Source organism: Sardina pilchardus, chromosome 12, assembly GCF_963854185.1.
Source record: "Sardina pilchardus chromosome 12, fSarPil1.1, whole genome shotgun sequence".
In the NCBI taxonomy this organism is placed as follows: Eukaryota; Metazoa; Chordata; class Actinopteri; order Clupeiformes; family Clupeidae; genus Sardina; species Sardina pilchardus.
The window spans coordinates 16945356-16968822 of NC_085005.1; the positions used below are offsets into that span (position 1 = coordinate 16945356).

A 23467-nucleotide genomic window follows, 5' to 3' on the forward strand; every position below is an offset into this window, starting at 1 on the left:
CCACCTGAATGGGCTTGTAGTTGCGCACCATTCCGTCGTGGCTCACATACACGTATGGGATATCAGGAGACTTCCCAACATCAACACTGTGGAGATAGTATCGTACGTGAAAGCTATGTCATCTATTAGTAATGGGTTTCTAAAACTCAGGGAAACTGGAATTGTACTTTTATGTTGTGTTGCTCTTTGTACTCCATTGTGTATACTGTATTAGGAAGAATAATGTTTTTGCATGTAAAAATAAAAATGAATCTACATATTTTAAGTAATGTTTTCATCTACATATCTTAAGTAATGTTTTCATTTACATATTTTAAGTAATGTTTTCATAAAGAGAGAAGAGAAAGATTTTCAAAGAAAATAGTGTGGAGAAATGTAAAGTTAATAGTTTTTCAGAGAATATTCATAAAAACATTTGCAATAATCGTCAGACTTACAGTTTGATTTGTGTCAAATACAGTTCATGTGCAAATATGACAGAGGCAGAAATGAGTGTTGCACGTACAATTCGTTGATGACAATGTCGGGTACCCACACATTATCAGTGGGGATCGACACCTTTTCCACTTCATCGAAATCCTCAGGGTTCCACACAAGAAATTCATCGATCCATTGCTACAGGCATCAAATGCGACAAACATCAATTACAAAATGTGTGAGACCGACCGTACATACACAGGTCACAATACACTATGATGGTAGTCATTTTTGACCATTTAGATAGATAGATATATATATATATACTTTATTGATCCCCAAGGGGAAATTCAAGAAGATAACTCAACTTCAAGAGAACTCAACCCATGAACAAAAGGATTGTGAAACCCACTGATGATGTATTTGATCAATTAGCTTACCTGCCTGTACCACACATATGTTGTGAGAACTTGATTTTTCTCATCCTTTGGTGTTGCAAAAAAAAACAAGAGTTGGTCAATTCAGTAACCAAGCCACTACAGTAACTAAATTAAGAATGTGTGTGTGTGTGTGTGTGAGTGTGTGTGTGTGTGTGTGTGTGTGCGTGTGCGTGTGCGCTCGTGTGTGTGTGTGTGTGTCTGTGTGTAGTTTAAATAAATCCACAATATATCCTACGCACCACATTGAGAATGGAGTACACCATCAGATCAATGGCCACCAGCGTAGAATGTCTCCAGTTCCTGACGGGACGGACGCCTTTCTTGTACCCCGTGCTTAAAAACTCGGAGAGTCGGACCAGGGTCGCATTGGCAAAGCGACCTGGATTGTTACCTATTCTTTTCACTGTTGGATGAAAAGTTAAATCACGAGATTACAATATTTCTCAATACTTTGTGCTTCAAAACTAATAGCATTAGCACCCTGATGTATCCAAGTAAATCCTTGATTTTGAACAACGCTAGGTTATAAAGTAGGCTACTATAAGACACTCAATATTTTAAAAAGACCGTGGTAAGAATTTACTACCTGAGCAGGATACAACATTGATTGATGATAATAATGCGAGAAGCGCTGTCCAAGGTCCCGAAATCCTCATTTCGCTCAAAGTTCTTTAGCCTACATCCACAGTTGGTCGACGCCTCACAACCGTTGGTCGGCAAACCCAGATCAATATATCCGGTCAAGAGTAAATCAGAACTCCATTGTATATTCCCATCAGATAACGTTAGGCCTAAGTTGTTGCAGTGTTATGGTTGTCTGAGCCAGACATATGGTCAATAGTCTACAGTGACAGCCCTTGGTCGCTTGTCGGAGGGCAGATCCCATAGCAAGAAATGCACATACGGAGTCTGTCTGCTGCTTTCATCGTTGGCAATGGGTTGACAAACCGATAACAAATCGTATCCTTGAAGGCAGTGTGCGAGCTTGTTGTGTCTTGCTTTCGAAGTGCTTGTTTGGCTGTTCCAAGCAGACTGCCCAGTCATAAGCAAAATGTTGTTTGACGTTTTGCGAAAAGGCCGTCGTAAAATGAGGTTCTGATGTAAGTGCACCTAATTACCTAATTGTATAATGCTTAGATACAACGAGGGACAGTTCTGGGGCGTATTGCATAGCCAAGTTCACGCTACTCTCTCTCCGAGTTAACGTCGTTAGACTGACATGGAATACTCCATCAGGAACTCTGGCGCTTCAACGAAATCTGTGTCAGAAAATATTGCCCGTGATTTGAGGACAAATTAAGTTTGCCCTTGAGATAATTGTTTGTGTGGCTGGAGCACCCGGCATGGGTATGTAATGGATCCGTAACCCAGAGTGACCCAGTGAGAGGTTGTGGTGGATCTTTCCGTAAATGGCTGAGAGCGTGCCATTTGATACCTCACGATAGACTTGGAAAATCGAAAAGAATGATGATGACTGGACAGACTCAATGCATTAGACTGTACTAGAATGCGCGGTATCACATGAAGATCAAAACGTGGACATTTTGCACTGTATAGGTTACATGAATTATACAATTGATCATTTTATTATTGTCAGTAGGCCTAATCACACTGCTGCGAAAGGGGGGGGGGTCTCCATGGGTGTCTGAGAACCAAAGTCTACACACCTCTGCCTCAAATCATGTCTCTAAAAACACATGTATTGTCTTTTTCCACCAGAACACCTCTGTGTCAAGCGTGTTTACGTTACGCGCGCGCGCGCATACACACACACACACACACACACACACACACACTCTCTCTCTCTCTCTCACACACACACACACACACACAGTTGACAGGTGGGAACACAGCTCACAGGATCATTACACTATAATGCACCAATTTAAGGCTACCTGTATTTTCAAATATCGCTCACATTTACAGATAAAAATGAAATACTACTCGGTGTTCTTGAAGCAGACAATTCATACTTTGCAGTCACGTGACCGCCATGGTTACCTGGCGGGCAACAAACGTTGGAAAAATGGTGACGAACAGCGTCCAGCAGTCATAAATACTAGAATCAATCAACTATTTAGACCATATTATGTCAGAAAATGTCAAAATTAGGTATCAAGAAAATATATCTATACTCGGAACTTGTGATCCATACACAGCACCTGCTGAATTATTCATTTATTTGAAGTTGGCAAAGTCTCTACCAAACATTTATTGTGGACGGACGGACGGACGGACGGCGCTACCTATGGACGTTACTGATGATAGACATCGGACTTGCTTTTTACTCTCAGGTACGTTTGGTCGAATTATGTGCTAACTAATGAATTCAACAAGATGTATTTTGGGATCATTTGTCTGATACTCAAGGTTTTACGTGATAATATCGTTAGCGCCGTACTGACACTGGTTTTGTGCACCAGCAGGCTAGGCTAGCCCCGTTGGTTTACATTGAAACAGCTTGCTTCGATTTCTCTGAAATGCACTTAAATTGTGATCAGACTATTGATTTTACATATTGAGACATTGGGAAACGTACCACTACTGTGTGGACTCGAAATGTAAGGCATAAATATGCTTTAGATGCGTTAGAATATCACTCGCGATTAGCATGCTAAATGTATTGAAAATGAATGAACGAGCTACCAATCGCCACTGTAATGACCTGACGATCCCAGGTAATACTTTAAAACGTGATCAGACACTTTAGCTCACTTCTTAAGACCATAGAGATGGTGTTACAACAGTATGGAGTTGAAATTCGATGTGTAAATATGCTTTAGAAGTGTAGACATGTCAACCGCAATTTGCATGCTAAAAACAGAGTGATGAATGGGCTATTTTTGGTTACTACTTTTACGAGGGTTGAGGGTCTCTGAAAAATTGATTTAAGCCCTCATCAGATCATCTGGCTAGCATGTTTAGTCCCTGTAGATGTTGTCACTACAGTGTGGAGTCGAAATTCGAGGCCTAAATATGTTTTAGATATGTGAACAGACCACCTGATTTTTAATGTGTGTTAATGCACCACTATGTGCAGTGATAGGCTTTTACTTCTACTCTGGGCATGTGTGTATTCAAAATTGATTCTGTATGGTGTGATTCAAGTTGTTTATGTCTTTTTCTTGTAGAACACTGCATCTGTGCCTCCCTTTAGGTTTGAGCCCTCATCCTGCCAACTGACCATGTGGCCCTCCGTTGCCACAGAACTGGCCCTTGAGTACTGCCAGAAGGGGACTACTGCCTGGAGGATCAAGAAGGATCAAGAGGGCCGACAGAATGCACATGGAGGCAAGGGATACAGTAACACTGATAGGAGGCGACCCCAGAGCTGTTGAGCGTGAGGTGCACAGGCTGATGGGGCAGGCGTCAATGCAGCTGTGTGAGCAAAATCCAAGGATACTCTCCCAATGGTCTGGAGGGAGAGGAGGCCTCGCTGCTGGCTCCAAAGCAGGTGCAGTTTGATACAGGTAGGTTAGATGCAGGGCTCGACATTAACGGTAGCCCAGTAGCCCCGGGCAACCAAATTTTGACAAGTGGCAACCAATTCCTCACTCCTGGTTGCCCCATGTGGCAACCACAACATTTCCCCATTTTTCCTGTAGTTTGCTTATTATTTTCATTTTTTGGTATAATTATCTGTACATTGGATAAGGTCCTTCAGCTATAGTTTACAAAGACCTAACTCATTCATGCACGATTGGTTTGTGTATGTATTTTGCAGTTTTCCACGGTTGAAGTGAAGAGGACTTGGATGCAGAGGATGCGCGCTCAGAGCTGAAATTCAAACGTCTCCAAGACCTGAAGGAAGTCACCCCAAAGGACTTTCAGCTTTTACGTCAATTTGCTTCACTAATATAGGATGGCAATGTAACAAAACACACAGAGCCTCACAAATACATGCACACAGACACACAGACCCACCCTGCTCACAAATACACTTAGTGTAAGGCTTAGTAAAACAAGTCTCAACCATAATCATTATTATATAATTAACTGAGTGACTCATTAGATTGCTATTCTCATTTCATTGTTTTATTTCTCATTAGGTTAGTGCTTAAAATGATTGTTTTATTGATAATATTGCTATTCTCCCTATTTTGTAATTGTTCACCGTTAATTTAATTTGTATTGTTATATTTGTATGTCGCTTTGGACAAAGGCGTCTGCTAAATAACCATAACCATAATCTGTGTTCATACAAGTCATTGATGTATTTTTAATATCTACTGCTGTTACTATAGGGTTATTATTGCTAGACGTATTATACATGTGCCTTGAAGTTTTAAAATGTATCTAATATAATACTTGAATTGAAATGAATTGAATGTGTTGGATACCAACATTAAATTGTTGTCTTTATTATTGTTTTATTGATTCGAAGTTCAACTGTCCAGGTCTACTTCTAGACTATGCCTCTATGGTACTGCATGTAAAATACCCAGTAGCAAGGTTTTTATTTATGGGAGAAACAAGGGCTGTTTTTTTAGATAATACCGAGTGTAAATGGTGACATCAGTAGGCCTGTTTTGGTTAAAAATCAAGAGAGAGCTCGTGAGCCAAGGTATCATTTCCGCCTATTAGACGACCTATCAGCTCATCTTTTTTATATTGCATCACTCATGGCGCTTAAACCTTTAAACTAATGTGTAGAAAGCAATCACAATCGTTAGCTTTGGTTAACTAGTAAAGCCTTTTCTCTTGACAAGGCTCAACGCGACAGAAAACTTTGTTTGCAGATTCATTTCCGTCTCATCGTCTTATTGTGTTATGTTCGTAATGCATCACTCAGCTCAACGTTTCAAATATATTCCGGAAGATGTATGTTACTACAATCTTTAGCTTTGATTAGCTCTTAAAGCCTTGTCTAAAGGCTCAACGCGGCCGCAGACTTCGGTGAACATTGCTAGCAGCAGCCGTCTGTCCACAGGCCTACCATTATTTTCAATGACAGCGTAAACTCCTATCTCCCTGCTCCCAAGTCATAAATCTCGTATCTCCGATTAAACATGATTTTGAGGAAATATTGTGTTAATGTTGATACACAACAGTAAAGGATAGCAAGGTATAATACCAACTTGAGGCATACATGCTTAATAACTTGTTTAATAAGTCGTTTTTTTCCCCCCCTGAAAACTAATGGATTTGGAGATTTCTGCCCGACGGCGACGATATTGTTTAAGCATCAAAATACCAAATTCCTACGTACTAGATACAGTCTAGCCTATGTACTAGACTGGTAACTATATCCCTGGTTCAGCTACTATGTTTCGTTGCTGGTGAATGAAGTTCTTGCCCGCCAGCCGATCTTTGTGACGTCACGTGCAAAGTATGAATTGGCTCTCTGTGACCTATCATGGTGTTGTCAAGCGCACCTCGAGACCCACACAAACCTTCTGACCTGATGCTCCGTTGTCTGAGGTGCGCATTCTTCACACCCAGTCAAGCGCAAGCCGTTGTCACGACGGCCGACACTTTTCCATGTGAACCTCGGTATCTCCTATGGACGAGGTCACAATGTCATGCTGTTTGTCTGTGTGAAGTGAAAACGAATGTATTTTTTTTCTTGTCACGTTTGATTAAAGTTTGGTTTAAATGTGTAAATTCACATCGAGATTCATGCCATGTCTGTTCAATGATATAATGTGATCCTCCTTGACATGCAAATGTAAACTTGTCATGTTTCGTAAATTCGGACTAACATGAACACATTGGTGTAAGACGTTAAAACTGGTTGTGTACAGTGGGCTACAGGGTCGGTCGTCCTCAAACACGAAAACCGCCGTTGCTCCCAAAACGTTGCACGTTTGCATTTCAGTCTGGTGAAGTGCGAGTTCACACCTTCACACAAAGGCCAGTGCTCAGTTCTGCCACACGCCACGCTTGGCGCATATGCACCTCTCCAACACGCGCTGGGCTTCTGAGAGGTGTCAATACACAATTTGGCACGGGGACATTTCCGCTGATAAGATCTCACTTTGCCTGAGGCCGCAAGTCTTTAGTTCAGACACTGTCTTCGAGGATTAACGCTTCACTTTATTCCTTGAAAACATGGATCATTTCACTGGTAGGCTATGTGTATTCTGTCTGGAAATTCCAAATTCCGAGTTACGAGTGCTACTCAAGCACCTCTCGATGGAGACCGTGGAATAACGAACGGCGTAGACACTGGATTCAGAGAAGGTAGATCTAGGCTAATTTAGAACTAGTAGGCATAATCAGAACATTAATCTGTTGTAGCATGTGTATGTAGGCTAGTCTGTGCCTGCTGCAGTCGTCTTTAGTGCGTTATATATAGGCCTAACGCAAAATATGGTGAAATGTTATTTTTTTGCTAGATCTAGTAGGCCTAGCCTATTGATTTGGATAGTCGCTTCGCATTCTGTGTAATGACACCCCCAAGTCGCCAAATGATTGTCCTGATTGCTTTAGCCCTGCGTGAGGCCGACGGCAACATCTCCCGGTTGCAAATCGGACAAACGGCTCGCACACCCTGTGAAGTGAGTATCCACATGTGGTGTCCTTCTGAATGAAGTCTAAGTCTGCGTTCAAACTTTGTTGTAATCTATTATGCGGAGTTGACATGATTTCTAACGACGCCAATTTTGCTGTTTATTCCAGATTGTTCTGGCCTCTGTCCCATTGCTTTGACTACCTGTAACAGGACGCCGATCTCTGCTCCGAAATTACCCTGTTCAGGCTTCCATCTGCCTGCATGCAGACTCCAGCAGTGACGAAGAGGACAGTGATGTGGAAGACGAGAAATCATGATGGAAAAGCTAACATGTAGACTACATATAGGCCTATATTTATTTTGGATGTAATATAGCCTATTTTTATATAATTTAACTGTTTAAGTGCAGAAGCTGACAGGAAATCTGTGTGTAAGGCTTTTTTTTTTATATAGTAGCCTATTTATTTAATATAAGGATATGCTCGGACAAAAAAACTCTTTGTAAATCAATTTCAATCAATTTGTTCATGACATGAGACATTTGTGATGTTTGATTGAAAACTAGCCTACATTCAAACAAGGATAAACTCTCACACCAGATATTGATTTAATAAAAGTAGACTTATCTATTTAAAAAGAAGAGAAAATATAGGTTCCACTGACAGGCCTAATTGCAAAACGTTTTCGTTTGGATGTTTGAAAGATACATCTAACAACCACATCAAATTCGTATGATAAATGAGTGCATTAATGTGTCATTACTTGGTCATTACTCTCATAGGAGATGTTCACTTTGTTGCAATAGAGATGAGAGTCAACTACGGAATGAACCTCATTTTTCTATGTTTTGAGGGGCTTTTATGGCTGAGAACCCATGAACGACTGAACTGTGAGATTATTTTCCTGAGACACTTTTGGTAAAATTCAGTATAGTACCTTCCAGAATATTGGCACCAAGTTGATGAAAAACACATATAGAAAATAATCTTTTGATGATTTAATGTAATCTCACAATGACAACAATGAGGAAAACCCAACCTAGAAATTAAACTGCAGCACCCTTGGAAAAGCATTTTCCTATTTACAGGCTATTCAACTTCTTTAAGTTACCCCATTTAGCCCATTTCCCCCCCAGCCCCAGACATGCAAATATGCAAAACATGTGCAATTGCCAAACCTTTGAAATAATCAATAAGTGTTTTTATTTATTTTATATTCATATATTCTTAACCTTCTTAATTAAAGGTTGCTCTTTGTTAAAATAAGGACAATCTGCAGGTAGGTGTGAGAGCAGCGTGCAAGGTGCAAACAGGAAGTAAACTCTGGTCATATGACAATTCAAAACATTGAATTCTCAAAACATTTGACACTGCACACATTTAATTGAAACATTCTATTGTTTCAATATTTATCAAAAGAGTATGGGAAATTCCCCATTAACAGTTTTAGAGCCTTATAAATATTGTCTTTTTCTTCGATCACAATTGGGTGGGTAGAAATGGTTAATCAGAGCATTTGTGACCTTTTCAGAAGTGGGCTAGTTCATGAGTTCCTTGGGGGCAGACAAGAGAATACACTAAATTTGAATAATACTGTAAAAATGTGTATTGTATAAGTCAGGAAATGGCTATGCAATCTAGATACTTCATTGAAAATACCCAGTTAAAACAAGGATCAAAAGGTTGTAATAACCTGAAAATGTGACAAATTTCAATTTCAATTTGATTTCACTTATAGCGCCAAAACATTACACATGTCTCATGGCGCTTTACAGAGTGTTAAACATTTAAAGAGAGCTCATGAGTAACAGGGGCGAGGAAAAACTCCCTAAAATTGGAGATACATATAGGAAGAAACCTCAGACATGGTCACCCATGGTTATTTCCCCCCTACAGATGGAGGATGTTAAGAGAAGCAAAACATTCCATAAGAAGCACTGTTGGAAAGTTATGGAAAAAGTTAATCTCTTTGGTTCACCAAGTCCCCCAAACTTCAAGTTAGAAGTGAGGTTAAAATGCTTTTGACCTCACTTCTAACATATTATTTAGAGACAAAAGATCTTCCAGTAATTTAAAGTAGCCTAATTTAAAATGTAAAGTAATTTAAATCCAAACAGGAGTTACTGAATGGCACAGCGACTTTATCTGGAATTGTGGTCTGTTGTCTTATGAGATGGAAATTGCGCTCGTTGGAAAGAAACACTTTAGTTGGGTTAGGCAAGCATAGAAGAATGACTGTTGAAGAATGAAATTCCAGAATAGGGACGTCAGTTGAGACGTCATGACACAGACACTACTACCACTGCACATCACTGCTTTGCATGCTAATAAACATGTAAACGGGAATATTCCATTTCTGCTTCCCTGGTCCTTCCAACCAGGTGATCCTGGCCCTCATGTGTGTCGTTGCTAATAGTATGTGTTATCATTATTTGCAAAACCCTGATCCATCCCTATACACCTTTGGATGATGAGTAAGAGTCTGATCAATGATGAAGATGAAGATATAGCATAAGTGTGTTTGGTCCAGGGCATGTCTTTGCATGGCTGTGTTTGAAGATCCATTGATGTAGTGGGTGTGCTCATCCAATTTGTAGGGGTGGGGGCGTGGTGGGCGATCAAATGGTATGGGGAGTTTGGTCCAGACATGAAAATTCTTTGATCCACTGGCATGAGGGATGTCTGGTCCGGGTATCTGTATGGCAACGTTTGAAGATCCTTTGATGTGGGATTATCCAACGAGCAGACCTCTGTAGCCTACATACTGATAATGTAAAAGAAAAATGTTAATGGCTGGTAGATTGGTGGTACTTCATATGCATAGTGTCAATATAATGGGGTGTTGGGTATACATGGTATACATGGCTGTTTTGTGTGACGAGGGTCATTGTCAATATGGTGTCATAGTTGTAGGGCCTAATGTGTGTGAAAACACAAAGTATTATTTGAAAGACACACATTCACACTATTGTGTCGCTATGATACACTCCTACATTTAGAGAGGGCCAACCCAAAATGTTTAAAAACCCATGTATGGGTGGTCCTTAACCTAAAGCTTGCACACTCAGTCGTGTCCTTGACAATATCAGGAGCAGCAGCCCAGTGGATGCCATTACAAGTGAGTAGATGCTTACATGAAGTTTTTTTTATTATTATCTAAAAAAAAAAAAAAAAATCATTACTATCATTGACAACCTATGACCTGTACAAAACTTTACATTAACTTTAACACTTTTATTTTTCTAAAAGACAAATAGGTTATTTCTCCTAGGAGGCGCTTCACTGTCACCCCAGGTCTCTAATCCATCTTTGTAAGTATGCATATTCTAAATGTTTACACCAGATGGATAAAACAGTCTTTTGATTTTGTAACTAACAATTTAGTTTTCTGGTTTACATTTCAGTGGTCGATGATATACATAACCCTGTTGGAGTAGCCCTCAATTTCGAAGGTGTGTTCTATATCAGAGTCTTTGATTGATTTTATGTCTGAATCTAAAATGTGTTGTTTTTTTTAAATCACGCTTGTATTCTACTAAAATATTTTGCAGAGCAATCACCTTAGGAGGGGTTTATAACCACAGTATCCAGTATCAGTATCCAACAGGCCTGATGAAAATGCTTTGGATCCGGTGAGACCATTGAGACAACTGAATCCGGTACAGCAACAAGCGGTGAAGTCACTGCTGCTTCATCATCTGATCTTCGGGCTTGCAAGAGAAATCATTGCGGTACTGAAAGAAACAGTGGGATGTGAGACAAGGGGTAGGTTAACTTTTTTATTTTTTAATCAATATACTGTTTTAGTGTTCTATATACTGTAGTTACCTGGTGATATGTGCCCAAGTGTTTATCTGTGATCCATTTTGTGTGGTGCATATTTAACCCCGGGGGTAGAAATCAGTAGGCTGCAGGGTAAACCCAGCCTGATCTGCCGGCTATTTGGATTTGGCTCTGCAACTTAGGCTGGAAACCTGCACATATCTCTCTCCTGCTTCCTGTCCAGGTTTTTTCGGTCCAATCACAAACTGGCTTATCCACCAGGCACACTCAGATCATTGGTCTGATTGGTTGAAGGATTATCCAAGCGTATACGGAGTCATTTGAACTATGCCCATTGATCACACCTCTTGTGCAGTAGAAATAAAGTGCAGACTCCCCAGACTAATGTTCACTCTTAATAGATTGAGCTGGGTATGGTGATAGCCAGACTAAGAAATCTGAGTCCTGTAATATAAAATGTTTTAAACTCCCTCCCCATGTGCTAACCAGTAATATCATTGTGTTTTACAGACCCAATCGCTGTGGATAATACTGATGGTATTCGGACTCACATCTGGTAACAAAGAGACTGCGTATTCAAAGGACTTAACACTTGTGGTCAAGACTCATTCAAAGGATATTAACAGTGTGGACTTATGGAGTGATATTAATGGATCAGATTTTGATGACATACCAGACTCGGTTTTACTAAACGCTGTAGAAGCCAGTGAGCAAAGTACATAAAAGGTCAGTATTGGTTGTTGATGAGCCTGCATCTGTGCATCCTAATGCAGTTTGTGGTACAAATTTAAGGCACACTCTTTATAATTGTAAGGATACAGAATCAGTAGGTCGACGTGTGTGTGAATGCGACACATAGAATATTGCTGAAGCAAGACATGATGCATAGTTAGACATAGTTATCGAAGCTGTAGACACAATCTGCAAGGTGACCCATGCTAATCTCAGTGCTGTTGCATAATTTCAAACCTATGGTCGATGTTATACTGGAAGCACATGCTACTTTGATGAGACTCTAAATGTTGTTTAACCTCAGCCTGCTAGATTGTGAATAGCCCCCCCCCCCTTTGTACTGATTGTGAAAGAGAGGTAAATACATACAATTTGGGTTAAACGAAAAAAAGTTTGAGATTTTGTTGAGTAGGCTATTCAGTGAGCAGTAATGACAAAGAGACCTGGTAGGAATGATTGCACTGAGGTGCATAAGCGTAACAGAGTTGACCTCACAGACCAGACTGACACATTGCCTGCAATGCCTGCTGGGTTTGGTAGTAATGTTGATACAATGACACAATGCTCTAACAATGGCAGTGATAATTCTGAAATGCAGACGCTTAACAGTGACAATCCTGACACTAAGTCAAATAATACAGAACATGTATCAATCCTTTCAGATATTGCCCATGACAGTTCCTCAACAATGGTAGAAATGATAGCAGAAATACAGAAGTTTAACAATGACAATACTTCCGAGGCAAGACAAGATGCAGCGTTAAACAGAGTTATCAAAGCTGCAGACACAATCTGCAAGAAAGCCCAGGCCGAATACAGCGCTAACAAAGATATGTTCCATAAATACGAAGCTACTACCGATGTTGCCCTGGAACAATATGATATTTCAATGACAAAGCTACTTGATCACATGGCCCAGACTGACCCGTCGCGTGCAAGTCTTGCTCGGTCTGTCAGTAAAACTGATAGACTTATACAGTGTAGGCCTATTGACAATAGCAGTCTTAGCATTCGGTCAAATAATGCAGTCCATGTACCAGTCCTTACAGATGTCACTCCTGACGAATCCTCACCAGGCGTAGATATGATACCGGATAACTCTGAAATACAGACGCTTAACAATGACAATCCTGACACTCAGACAGATGATACAGACCATGTAAGCCTTTCAGATGTCACCCACGATGGTCCCTCAACACGCGTAGATATGATATCTGACAATAATTCTGAAATACAGACGCTTAACAATGACAATCCTACTGCTGAGGCAAGACAAGAATCATGGGATGGTGTTGTGTTGATGCTAAATGAAGCTAAGTCGAGATGTGATGTGTGTGTGAATGCGACACATAGGCCTAGTAGCCTTCTGCTGAGATGTGGTGCAGAGTTAGACAAAGCACTCAAAGCTGTAGACACACTCATCAAGGTGAACCAGGCTATTTCCAGTGTTGCAATAGGTAACTTGCTTGATAATAAAGCTAGGTTCAATGATTTTTACCACATGATAGAATTACATGTTTTTGGTTTTTGCTTTAAATGTTGTTCAACCTTGGCGAGCTAGATTGTGTTTAGGGTCTATTTTTTATTTACCTTCGCCAAGGAGGTATAGGCTATGTTTTCATCGGGGACCGGAGTTTGTTTGTCTGTCTGTCTGTCTGTCTGTCTGTCTGTCTGTTTGTCTGTTTGTTAGCAAGATAACTCAAAAAGTGATGGGTGGATTTCGATGAGATTTTCAGGGAAGGTCGGACATGACTCAAGGAAGAAAAGATAACATTTTGATCCGTAATTCTGTTGGGATTCCAGAGGCATTTATGTATTTAGCTTAGTGGTGTAATGGCATGGTATGGCCATGTGGTGGTGATCTGAATAGTTTAGGTTCAAATGTATGACAACCTATAAGAATAACAATGCAGGCGGAGGTAGCTGTGCTCTCTGAGTGCTTTTCTAGTTTGTTTATATTTTTTTCCTGATTTTTACTGTTATGATTGTGAAAAAGAGGTAAATACATATAATTTGGGTTGAGTAATCAGTGAGCGGCAATGACAAAAAGACCTGGTGGGAATGATGACGTTGAGCCACCTGATAAGCGTATTGTTGATCACACAGACTGACACACTGCATGCTATTTCTTGCTCGGTTTGACAGTAGAGTTGCTTGATCTTTATTCTTTCTATGTCTATGTGTCGGACTTAATTTGAATGCAAAGATTAGCCCAAGTCAAATTCGTTTGTTTACGCAAACCAGGCTAATAAAGCTGCTGATCTTGATTCTGATTTAGAATTTAGAGTTTTGTTGTTGTTGTTGTTGTTGTTTTTTAACAATGGCAGTCTTAACCTTGGATTGACTTTTAAAAATGTTGTAATAATTACTATTTAGTGTGTTTATATTTGATGATTGATGTTGTAAATACTATGTCATTTGTTTTGTTTTTTCTTATTTCTTAATGCTTTGTAATGCTGTATGGTGCTGATATGATGCATGACTGTCTTGTGTATATTTTTCTCTTTTTGTTTTCAATAAAAACATTAGGCCTACTCTGAAACTTCAGTTGTCTTGTTTAATCTATTAGGATCACATTTTAACACATGTTTAGAGACAGTAGGCCTACTTATCATAGGTCTGAGCATGCTAGCATGCTGCACACATTTGAACATATTATATACATTTCTAATGTTGTATTTATTTCACAAATAATGAAACCATATTGGCCGCATCTCCCAGATTCGTTAAGATCACACTATTATAGAGGTGAATGGGACTTTTTTTCCCCTTTTGATATCCTCATTCTACCAGCTTAATGTTCATATTAAGAGAAATACTTTCTGTATTAGCCTACACTTTGTCCAATTTAAATATTAGATTAGATTATCTCATTAAATATGCGTACCGTAGGCTACATACACTCTTGAAGCAACAGCTTTTCTGAGGTGATCTCAGGTTAGTCACAGCAGGACAGGACAGGACCGGACAGGACCGACCAGAGCCATATAATTTTAATATATTATATGCAAAGCCATATATGGCTCTGGGACCGACCAGGGACCACTGATCTATAAAGAATTCTTTATAGATCAGTGCTTGGGACCGACTAGAACGCACCAGAGCCATGGCTCTGGAACGCACTCTCTGGCACATGACGGAGGGCTGCGCGGGAGAGTTGTGCGCAGCCGGATGTAGTATTTTTTACAGAGCGGCGGCAAGTAGGGAGGGATTTTTTGAAAATAATAACAAGCAGCAGTGCTAAGAGTGTGATGTACATTTTGTTAAAAAAATAAATGGAATAGTTGTATTGAACATATCTTTCTTAAAACACGTATTCTATTGAGACTCATGGATCATTTCCGTGATCAGGTAAGAGACTTTCCTTGGTCTACCAGTTTTATGTGTTACTATGCTACGTCAACGTTAGCATAACAACATTACAAGCTAGCTATGATATGTGTGCCAGTTAGCATAACGTGATATGAAACTATTTCGCATTTGCTAGCTGTTAGATATGATTTACTGTCGCTTGGGATAACTTTACTGTCTTTGTTGTGTTACATGGTGTTGTATCTTGCTTACGTTAACTTTACCTAACTTTAGTTTTCTCTAGTTAGTCTGCTTTCCAGATAACACAAACGGATTAGGTTAATTAACCTGCAAAACTGTCGATAGTTAACACACTTTGGTGAATGTAATAATCAGTACAATCATAGGATCACAGAGGTGGTCCCTCAGTGTACTGCGTTTGTCACGCAACACGGACGCGATGATGTTACAGAATGTAGTTGTTCTTCATGCCTAGATTAATGTAGTTTTACTTCATAACAGTGTTTAAACACGCGGTACTAGTGTTGGGTGATTTTACCTCCATCTAATGATCAAATGCCTGTATTATTTCGCCAGAACATCTTTGATACCCCTTCTAAGCAAAGCTACGTGGGCAGTTTCTACCTGCCCCCGGATAAGCTATCATTCCATGGGTTCGTGAAGGGGTCCGAGGAGCCCAAAGACAGAAGCGGCACCATACTACAGGACATCGATGCAGAGACATTCCGATGTGCGCCAGATGCAGGGAGCAGAGGTACGCCAGGATGTAATGATAGTTAATGCAAATGAGTGGTAACTGCCCATCCTATTTTGATGGGCAGTTAGGTATCACGAGAGAAATGGGGGCTGGTTGATGGATGGCAGAGTGACCATGTGCATATGTGTGTGTGAATGAGCTGTAGCGGGCCTCCTAATGCATGTGATCCCAGGTAATGCAAGGGAATGAGGAGTTTCAGAATGGTTGATATTGGTTGGCATAGACATTTATCCAAAATACAGTATGATTGAGGTGCAGAGCTTGCACTCATAATTATTTCAATATGTGGGGTTTTGGTCACTGTTACTATTTCTTTTCGCACAGGGTATGGTAGTGATGTCTAGTTGTCTATCAGTCTTGGACTGATTAGTAGGGTTTGGCCTCCTGTGTGACATACAATGCCAGTATTGGAATACATGGGATAACGTACAGCTGTGTGTTAACTCCAGGACCAAAGTTGCCACCTGTTGGATGTTTATCAATAAACAGCACTAAACTGTAAACAGAGTCTTGCCCACTGTGACGGGTATAATATTAAATGCTCTGGAGACATAACCACAGAAGCACACACACACACACACACACACACACACACACACACACACACACGTCTCAGTCTCTCACGCTGCATGGTTGTGTGTTTTGGCAGCGGTGATCGCGGCGCTGCGCACGCTGCAGGAGAAGATGCGTCGCCTGGAGCTGGAGCGGGCGCAGGCCGAGAAGAACGTGCAGCGCTTCACCGAGGTCACGCAGCAGCACGCCACCACCAGCAGCAGCAGCAGCAGGAACGCCGGCACCAAGGCCGCCAGGAGCGCCAGCACCAGCGCCGCCACCACCAGCGCAGCCAGCAGCGTCAGAGTGCAGGAGCAACTGCGCACTAGACAGGACTCTAACAGCAAGCAGCGGACAGGTGAGAATGAAGACAAGAGAGAACGAGCAGCGGATAGGTAAGAGTTTAGATAATCGAGAAAGTAACCGAGCAGCGGACAGGTAAGAATGAAGACGAGAGAGAACGAGCAGCGTATAGGTAAGAGTTTAGTGGACAGGTAAGAATGAAGACAAGAGGGAACGAGCAGCGGATAGGAAAGAGTTTAGCTAATAGACAAAGTAACCGAGCAGTGGATAAGTAAGAATGAAGACCAGAGAGAACGAGCATTGGATAGGAAAGCGTTTAGACAAGAGAGAAGCGGTGCCTGCCTACACACACTTATGTTGACTGCAGTCATTGAGACTCATCAGATTCACTTTACATGGGCTTACGTCATCTGCTGCCGAAGTGAATTGTGGTTCCCTTGCTTTGCTCTGGTTGCCTCCATCAAAAAGTTGAGAAAAGTCCAACTTTTGCTGCACCAATAGACCCCTTAAGCCTACCTTACACTGACAACTTTGAGAAGATTTTGGAAAGATTCTTGAAAGAATGTAGTCTTTTTAACTAACGCCCCTCATTCAAGCCTTACTCAAAAGACTACAATCTTTCAAGAATCTTTCCCAAATCTTGTCAAAGCCTGTCAGTGTAAGGTAGGCTTTAGAAAAATGTAAAGTTTGCGGCAGTAAAATCTCTTTTCATTTTTGCTCTTCATCTTTTCATAGTTTCAAAGGGCCTGTTTACATCTGTTTTTAGAATGTGCCTTGGGCGATCCGATCACAAGGGGTCAGCTGGGAGACATCGCTGTCTATACATGTATTCAACGTGTAGAGCCAGAGGTGTTACTGACCACTTGTGTTAAGATTTCACTGGTGCCAACGTTACAGTCATTAGAACTCCCGTTGCCCGGAATGCATGAGGATTACACTACAAAAGCTATGTGGTCAAATGGGCCTTAGACCACCTCAGCTAGTGGTTTGAGCGATCGGATGATGATTCATGGTGGTGACTGTTTTTTACACTTGTATTTAGAACTGACAGAAAAAAATCGCCACTTTATACGCCGCTATAAAAAATATCCATTTGAGTAAACTAAAACAGTGTCTGCATGTGGATGAAAAGGCATACAAATATTTAGTTTAGTAAAGTGTGTCTGTGTCTGTGTCTGTGTCTGTGTCTGTGTCTGTGTCTGTGTCTGTGTGTCTGTGTGTCTGTGTGTGTGTGTGTTAGAGCTTGCCACACAGCTTCAGTCCACCGAGAGCCGTTGCTCCTTGCTGGAGAAGCAGCTAGACTACATGAAGAAGATGCTGGAGAGTGCTGGGGAATTGGCTGCACACACACTCTCGCCTACAGAGACACACACTCCTACTGAGAAAAAGGCACAGGTGAGAACTCTTTACAGGAAAGAGTAGTGACCTTTTAGTCACTAGAGTGTTTTTAATTTGCCCGACACCATACTCGACAGAGCTTGTCTCTTTATTGGTGTAAGACGTACTGTAATAAATAATAGAGATTGCCTCTTTAATTGCAAGAGATAATTAACAGTCCTCTTTGTTTATATATGTTGTATATACATTTATATATGTATATACATTTTGTATATATGTAAATACAGTCCATGTTATGCGTGTTGTGTGCTGTCTACAGAAGGAGAACTCTATAGATGACATTCAGCTGCAGCTAGACAAGCTGGAGAAACTTGAGAGAGAGTGTGTGAAGCTCACCAACACACAGTCTTTGGCTGAGGTACACAATCACACACACACACACACACACACACACACAGCGGCTCTGTGTGATGAAATATTTGTATCCCCACTTATCTTGCGCAGCCACTGACCTTAGGTTATCTCTCAATTATTGTGTGCGCGTGTGTGTGGTGTGTGTGTGTGCGTGTGCGTAGAGGAAGATCCAGTTGCTGGAGAAGAAGCTACAGAAAGAGGAAAAGGAACGCAAGCTCATGCAGCAGAAAGCTGACGAGGTTTGGTGTTTTGGTGTTTTGCGACAACTAAGTACTTAACACATCATATATCATCATCAGGACGTGTGTCTGTGTCCACTTTTGATAATTTTAGATCATTTTTGATCTTTTTTCTATAACTATAAGATATTTATTATGTCATCTATTTTACACATTTTTTCTCCATTCGATGTTAGAGCTGTGTCAAATCCACTCCTTCCTGCTGTTTGTTGCGTTGTCGTTCAGCAAAGTCCATGGCTATGTTCCAATTTGCATATTTCTGTTTACAATACCCAATATGAGTGCACATTCATAAATACAGAAGTATGCAAATGATAACATGGCTCATCTCACTTACAGAGCAGTAGCCTACCGAGATGATGTTATTACAGCGTTGAGACTATTTTGATAACCCCATATGCAATTATTTTATTTTGTTTATTATTATTAAATGATTTCCTGAAAAGCAACCATCTGGGCCATGCCTGATATTCATCAGACGGCGACGCTATTCTCTGATGATCAACAGAGCTGGTTCTTAGGGAACACAGTCATAAAAAGACCAGCAGTTGGAGGTCAAAAGTATTCAGACGTTTTTCATTCGGATGTGGACTTCAGTGCAGTACTGTTGTGGAGTCTAAGAGAAAGACAGTGAAATGGCTTCTAATTTTTGAAGTAATAAACGTTTGGATTTGGAATTTTGTGTAAATATAGAGCGAAAGTAGAGTGTTAGTTTCTTTGAAGTGGCTTGGAATAACATTTGGCTGCTCCTCAGCTCAGCTTGACTCAGCTCTTTTTCTCAAACCAACAAACCAACCATAGCATTAGAAACTCATACAGGACGGATGGCTCCAAAACGCTACGTCTGATGTTGACCGATTTGTTTGATGAAATGTGGTGTCGACGTATACACGAACAACCTAATAAATTATGAAAGAAGACATTTTGAGGTTTTTGAAATAGCCATGAAAGCATTTTACACCTGGATCTTTTCTCCTTGGTTCCTACAAAAAAGCACCTTTTTTTTGGACGTAATTTTTTTTTTTTACTTCAGGGCATTTCAGATTTTTTTATTGAGAAATAATTGAATTGTCTCCCTCAGCTCCAGAGAGAACTGCAGGTGAATCTTCTCATGCAGTCTGCAGCAGTGGCTGAGTCTAAACCAAACACGAGGAAGAAGAAAGAAACGTTACCCGTCAAGGTATTCCCTCTCATGCTCAATAGTTCTGTATTTATCTATTTATTTATTTAGCTATTTATTTATTTTTATAATCTTTGCAGACAAAATGTGTATTCAGATTAAATTCAGATCTGCGTGCTTTATTCTTATTGGCGTATTACCAGGAAATGCCCACTAGGGGTAGCTGTCATGCAGAAAATGCAAGTAGATGGTGTTTACCAATCATGTCCAGTGTCTTGTGGGACCATGTCTGTGAGAATGTTGATTTGGTTCTTAATTTGCTTGTAGTATCTCAGTGTTTCCCACACATAGACAAATTTGTGGCGGTGCGCCACAGATTCAGCACCGGCCGCCACATATTGCGTTTCGTTATTGTTTTATTTATTTATTTATTCTTATGTTGAAACGCTATTGAAAAACACGCAGCATTCGTAAAGCTGAATTTCCTTTCCCTGCGCTCCCTCTCTGTCACTCGCGCATCTGTCTCATACACACACACACACACGCACAGCCCCTACCCTCCTTGCACACCGCGGCTGTCTGTCTCCATGAAAACCAACGAGATCATCCCTGGAAGCGTGGTAGGTGGTCGCACTGATGCACCTGACGCTGCTCGGGTGGAAGCATAAAGTTCTCCCGCAACTTTTGTAGTCTATGCGTGCAACTTAATTACCAAACAGTAGAAGTAAACTCATCCTCTTGGCCTGCTCTCGTGCGCGCTCAATGGACAGCCGCCCTCCACATGCACATTTAATCCAAATAAAACATTCACAATCGTGGACGCATTGACGCACAGAAGACGACTAGCTAAATTACTGTTATATTCGGTTAGCATCATTAGTAGGCTATGCTGCAGACATTTGATTAAAACTCTTGCATTCAAGTTGACTGACCAACAATGTTTTTCAACTCCAAGACTTAAAAGGGCCCCCCCCCCGTCAGACATGGGGCGACCACCACACATTGCCTTCTAATCTGTGGGATACACTGTATCTGTTACATTTTTCGTGATGATATTTTTTTTTTGTTGTTGTGCAGAAATCAGAATTGGCTCCCAAGTTGCCTCTAGCCAGACGCCCTCCCTTTGTGGCAGGAACTGTAAGTACACACACTGATACATACATCCTCACACAGCTAGAGCAATATGGTTCAGTCAAAAACAGTGCTGAAGTGTGTCCCTCTGGTGCTTGGTCACTTATGGTATCAAACTAGTTAAATATTGTTAAATGAATGCCACTCCTGAGTGCAGTGTATTCCTTTAGCAATACTGAAGTTGTATGGCTGATTTTGACAGAATGGTGAGCGATTTTATGATTGCAGTGATATGTTGTAAACCGCTACTGTGACCATAGCATTTATAATGACTAGCCTTCCTGTCTGTCTGTCTGTCTTTCTTTCTAATTGTGTACTCTATTGGCCTCATTTTCTTAATCTCACCATCTCTCCCTCCATCCCTCCCTCCCTCTGTTAGTCCACCAGCCCCAGTCACTCTGTGAGCGCCAACCTGCAGAGCCTGTGCCACCTGCTCCAGCAGCAGCAACAGCAGCAGGGTCACCCAGAAAGCAGTCACCGCCGCCTCAGAGAATGCGAGCGTGAGCGACAGCGACGACAACAACACGAGCGCCAGGACTGCGCCAGGGTCAAGCGGAGGTCAAAGGAGGGGGGCAAGGGTCACGGGGGTCAGGGGGACCATGTGGCACACTCGCCCCCCAGCAGAGAGGCCTCGCCCTTGGGCTGCCTCTCCAGACTGCTCCTTGCACTGCAGGATGAGCTGGGACACATGAGCTTGTGAGTGCAAGTCGGTCAGGGTCACCGGCGTCTACCTGCTAACGAGATCAACTAACACACTGCACAGACGCACTAAATACATTATGCTGGATATTCAGCAGGTAGCAGTAGTGACTTTCACTGTTGGCTCATCCCAGCCTCCTCTTTGGAGACATTTTGTGATTATTATTAATGTGAAGAGAATCTGCCAACTGTTTTAAGACACTAACACATCTCTCTCTCTCTCCCTCTGTGCGTGCGTGTGTGTGTGTGTGTGTGTGCCAAAGTGAGCATCAAGAGTTGGTGTGCCAGATCTCGGAGACCAAGAGCAGGCGTGTGAGAGAGGACCTGGAGAGGGAGCTGGACTCGCTGGTCAGGAAGATGGAGGAGAAAGCCACGCAGATCACACAACTGCGCAAACACCAGAAAACAGTAAGCGGGAGGGAGGACATATGTATGTGTGTGTGTTTTAAAAACACAGATGGAACGTGTTTATTTCGTGATCATTTTTTCGTGATATTTAGTTCTCATTTTTCAAGATAGGTGTGTGTGTGTGTGTGTGTGTGTGTGTGTGTGTGTGTGTGTGTGTGTGTGTGTGTGTGTGTGTGTGTGTGTGTGTGTGTGTGTGTGTGTGTGTGTGTGTGTGTGTGTGTGTGTGTGTGTGTGTGTGTGTGTGTGTGAACACAGATGGAACATGTTTATTTTTGTGATCATCTTGATGTTAGTTTTTCAAGATAGATATATCAAGATATTTAGTCCCATGAAGGAGCACTATAAAACATAATGTAATGTACACAGGAGAGACGCTAACTTCCTTGTGCTATTAGCTAGTGGATTTCACACTAACCAAACCAGACCACACAAAATCACCCACAAAGCAGCCTCTGTGCTCAACAAAAAGGCTCGCTTCCCTAGCAAGTGCTTATGCCCCGTTGATTCGGGCTCTAAGCAAAGCGAGAAGCTTACCGACAATCGCCCAGAGAACAGAACCAAATATAATATATCATGAAAAAGTGTGTGGATGGATGCAGGTGTCTGCTTAATGAGTACATGTCAATGGAAGTACAGTCTTGTCAGTCGTGTGTATGTATGTAAGTAGAAAGTGGTCACCGCCATGTGGAGATGTGTGGGTGTTGGCGATGAGTCTTATTCTCTCTTGTGTGTTTGTCATAGGTGGAGAGTCTGAGGCAGCCCTCATGGAGCCCAAAGAAGCAGCAGCGCCCCAAGGGGTCAAAGGTGAAGAAGGTTGGGTTGACTGGGGTTCAGCCCTTAAGCCCCTCCCCCAAGAAGACACGCCCACACAGCGTGTCACACGGTATCTACGCAAGTCTGCGCAAAGATGACATCATGTGGGAAAGCTGAAGGAAATACATATGCGTGCACACACACACACAGACAGCATTTTGCACTATACTAACATGATTATACTGAAACATGGAGTTCTCAGACATGCACAAGAAAGAGGGCATAGTGTGTTTGTGTGTATGGCTGAGTTGTTTGTTTCTTTGGTTTGTTTGTTTGTGAGTGAGTGAGGGCTGTTTTGTGTTTTTACAAATTGATGACTACCACTGAAATGGCCCTAAATGTATATTATCATTCCAAAGCTTGTTATTTTAATGAAATATTGTGTGTTTTCATGTTTTATCCTCAATAAAAAAACACCACTGAGAAGGCTGTACAAGTTTTTGAAATGCATACACATAACCTTAGCAGTGCACAAACCACAGCCAACCCAGACAAACACACCCTGAGTTAAAAATAGTTGTTCCAGGGCTATCATGCATCTGTGCCAAACCTTTTG

General features: G+C 41.4%; 2 protein-coding genes across 2 annotated transcripts in view; one reads left to right on the plus strand and one right to left on the minus strand.

Annotated features, from left to right (window-relative positions):
• The window catches only part of htr3a (5-hydroxytryptamine (serotonin) receptor 3A), a 10876-nt gene extending 4590 nt beyond the window's left edge, over positions 1 to 6286 (minus strand). The window contains exons 1-7 of the mRNA XM_062550256.1: positions 6233 to 6286; positions 4042 to 4101; positions 3156 to 3177; positions 1097 to 1221; positions 858 to 902; positions 506 to 615; positions 1 to 86 (exon numbers count right to left, since the gene is read on the minus strand). The exon at positions 1 to 86 is cut by the window's left edge and continues 84 nt beyond it. Coding sequence (XP_062406240.1) covers positions 1 to 86; positions 506 to 615; positions 858 to 902; positions 1097 to 1221; positions 3156 to 3177; positions 4042 to 4101; positions 6233 to 6286 — 502 coding nt within the window. The remainder of the gene's footprint in view (positions 87 to 505; positions 616 to 857; positions 903 to 1096; positions 1222 to 3155; positions 3178 to 4041; positions 4102 to 6232) is intronic.
• An 8725-nt stretch (positions 6287 to 15011) lies between these two features.
• Positions 15012 to 23331, plus strand: cep57l1 (centrosomal protein 57, like 1). Its single transcript, XM_062550162.1, has 11 exons — positions 15012 to 15176; positions 15714 to 15891; positions 16544 to 16804; positions 17990 to 18144; positions 18407 to 18505; positions 18663 to 18740; positions 19822 to 19920; positions 20938 to 20997; positions 21371 to 21687; positions 21954 to 22098; positions 22840 to 23331. Exons 1-11 carry the CDS (start codon positions 15156 to 15158, stop codon positions 23026 to 23028), a joined length of 1602 nt encoding a protein of 533 aa, XP_062406146.1. The 5' UTR covers positions 15012 to 15155; the 3' UTR covers positions 23029 to 23331.
• Positions 23332 to 23467: the final 136 nt, after the last annotated feature.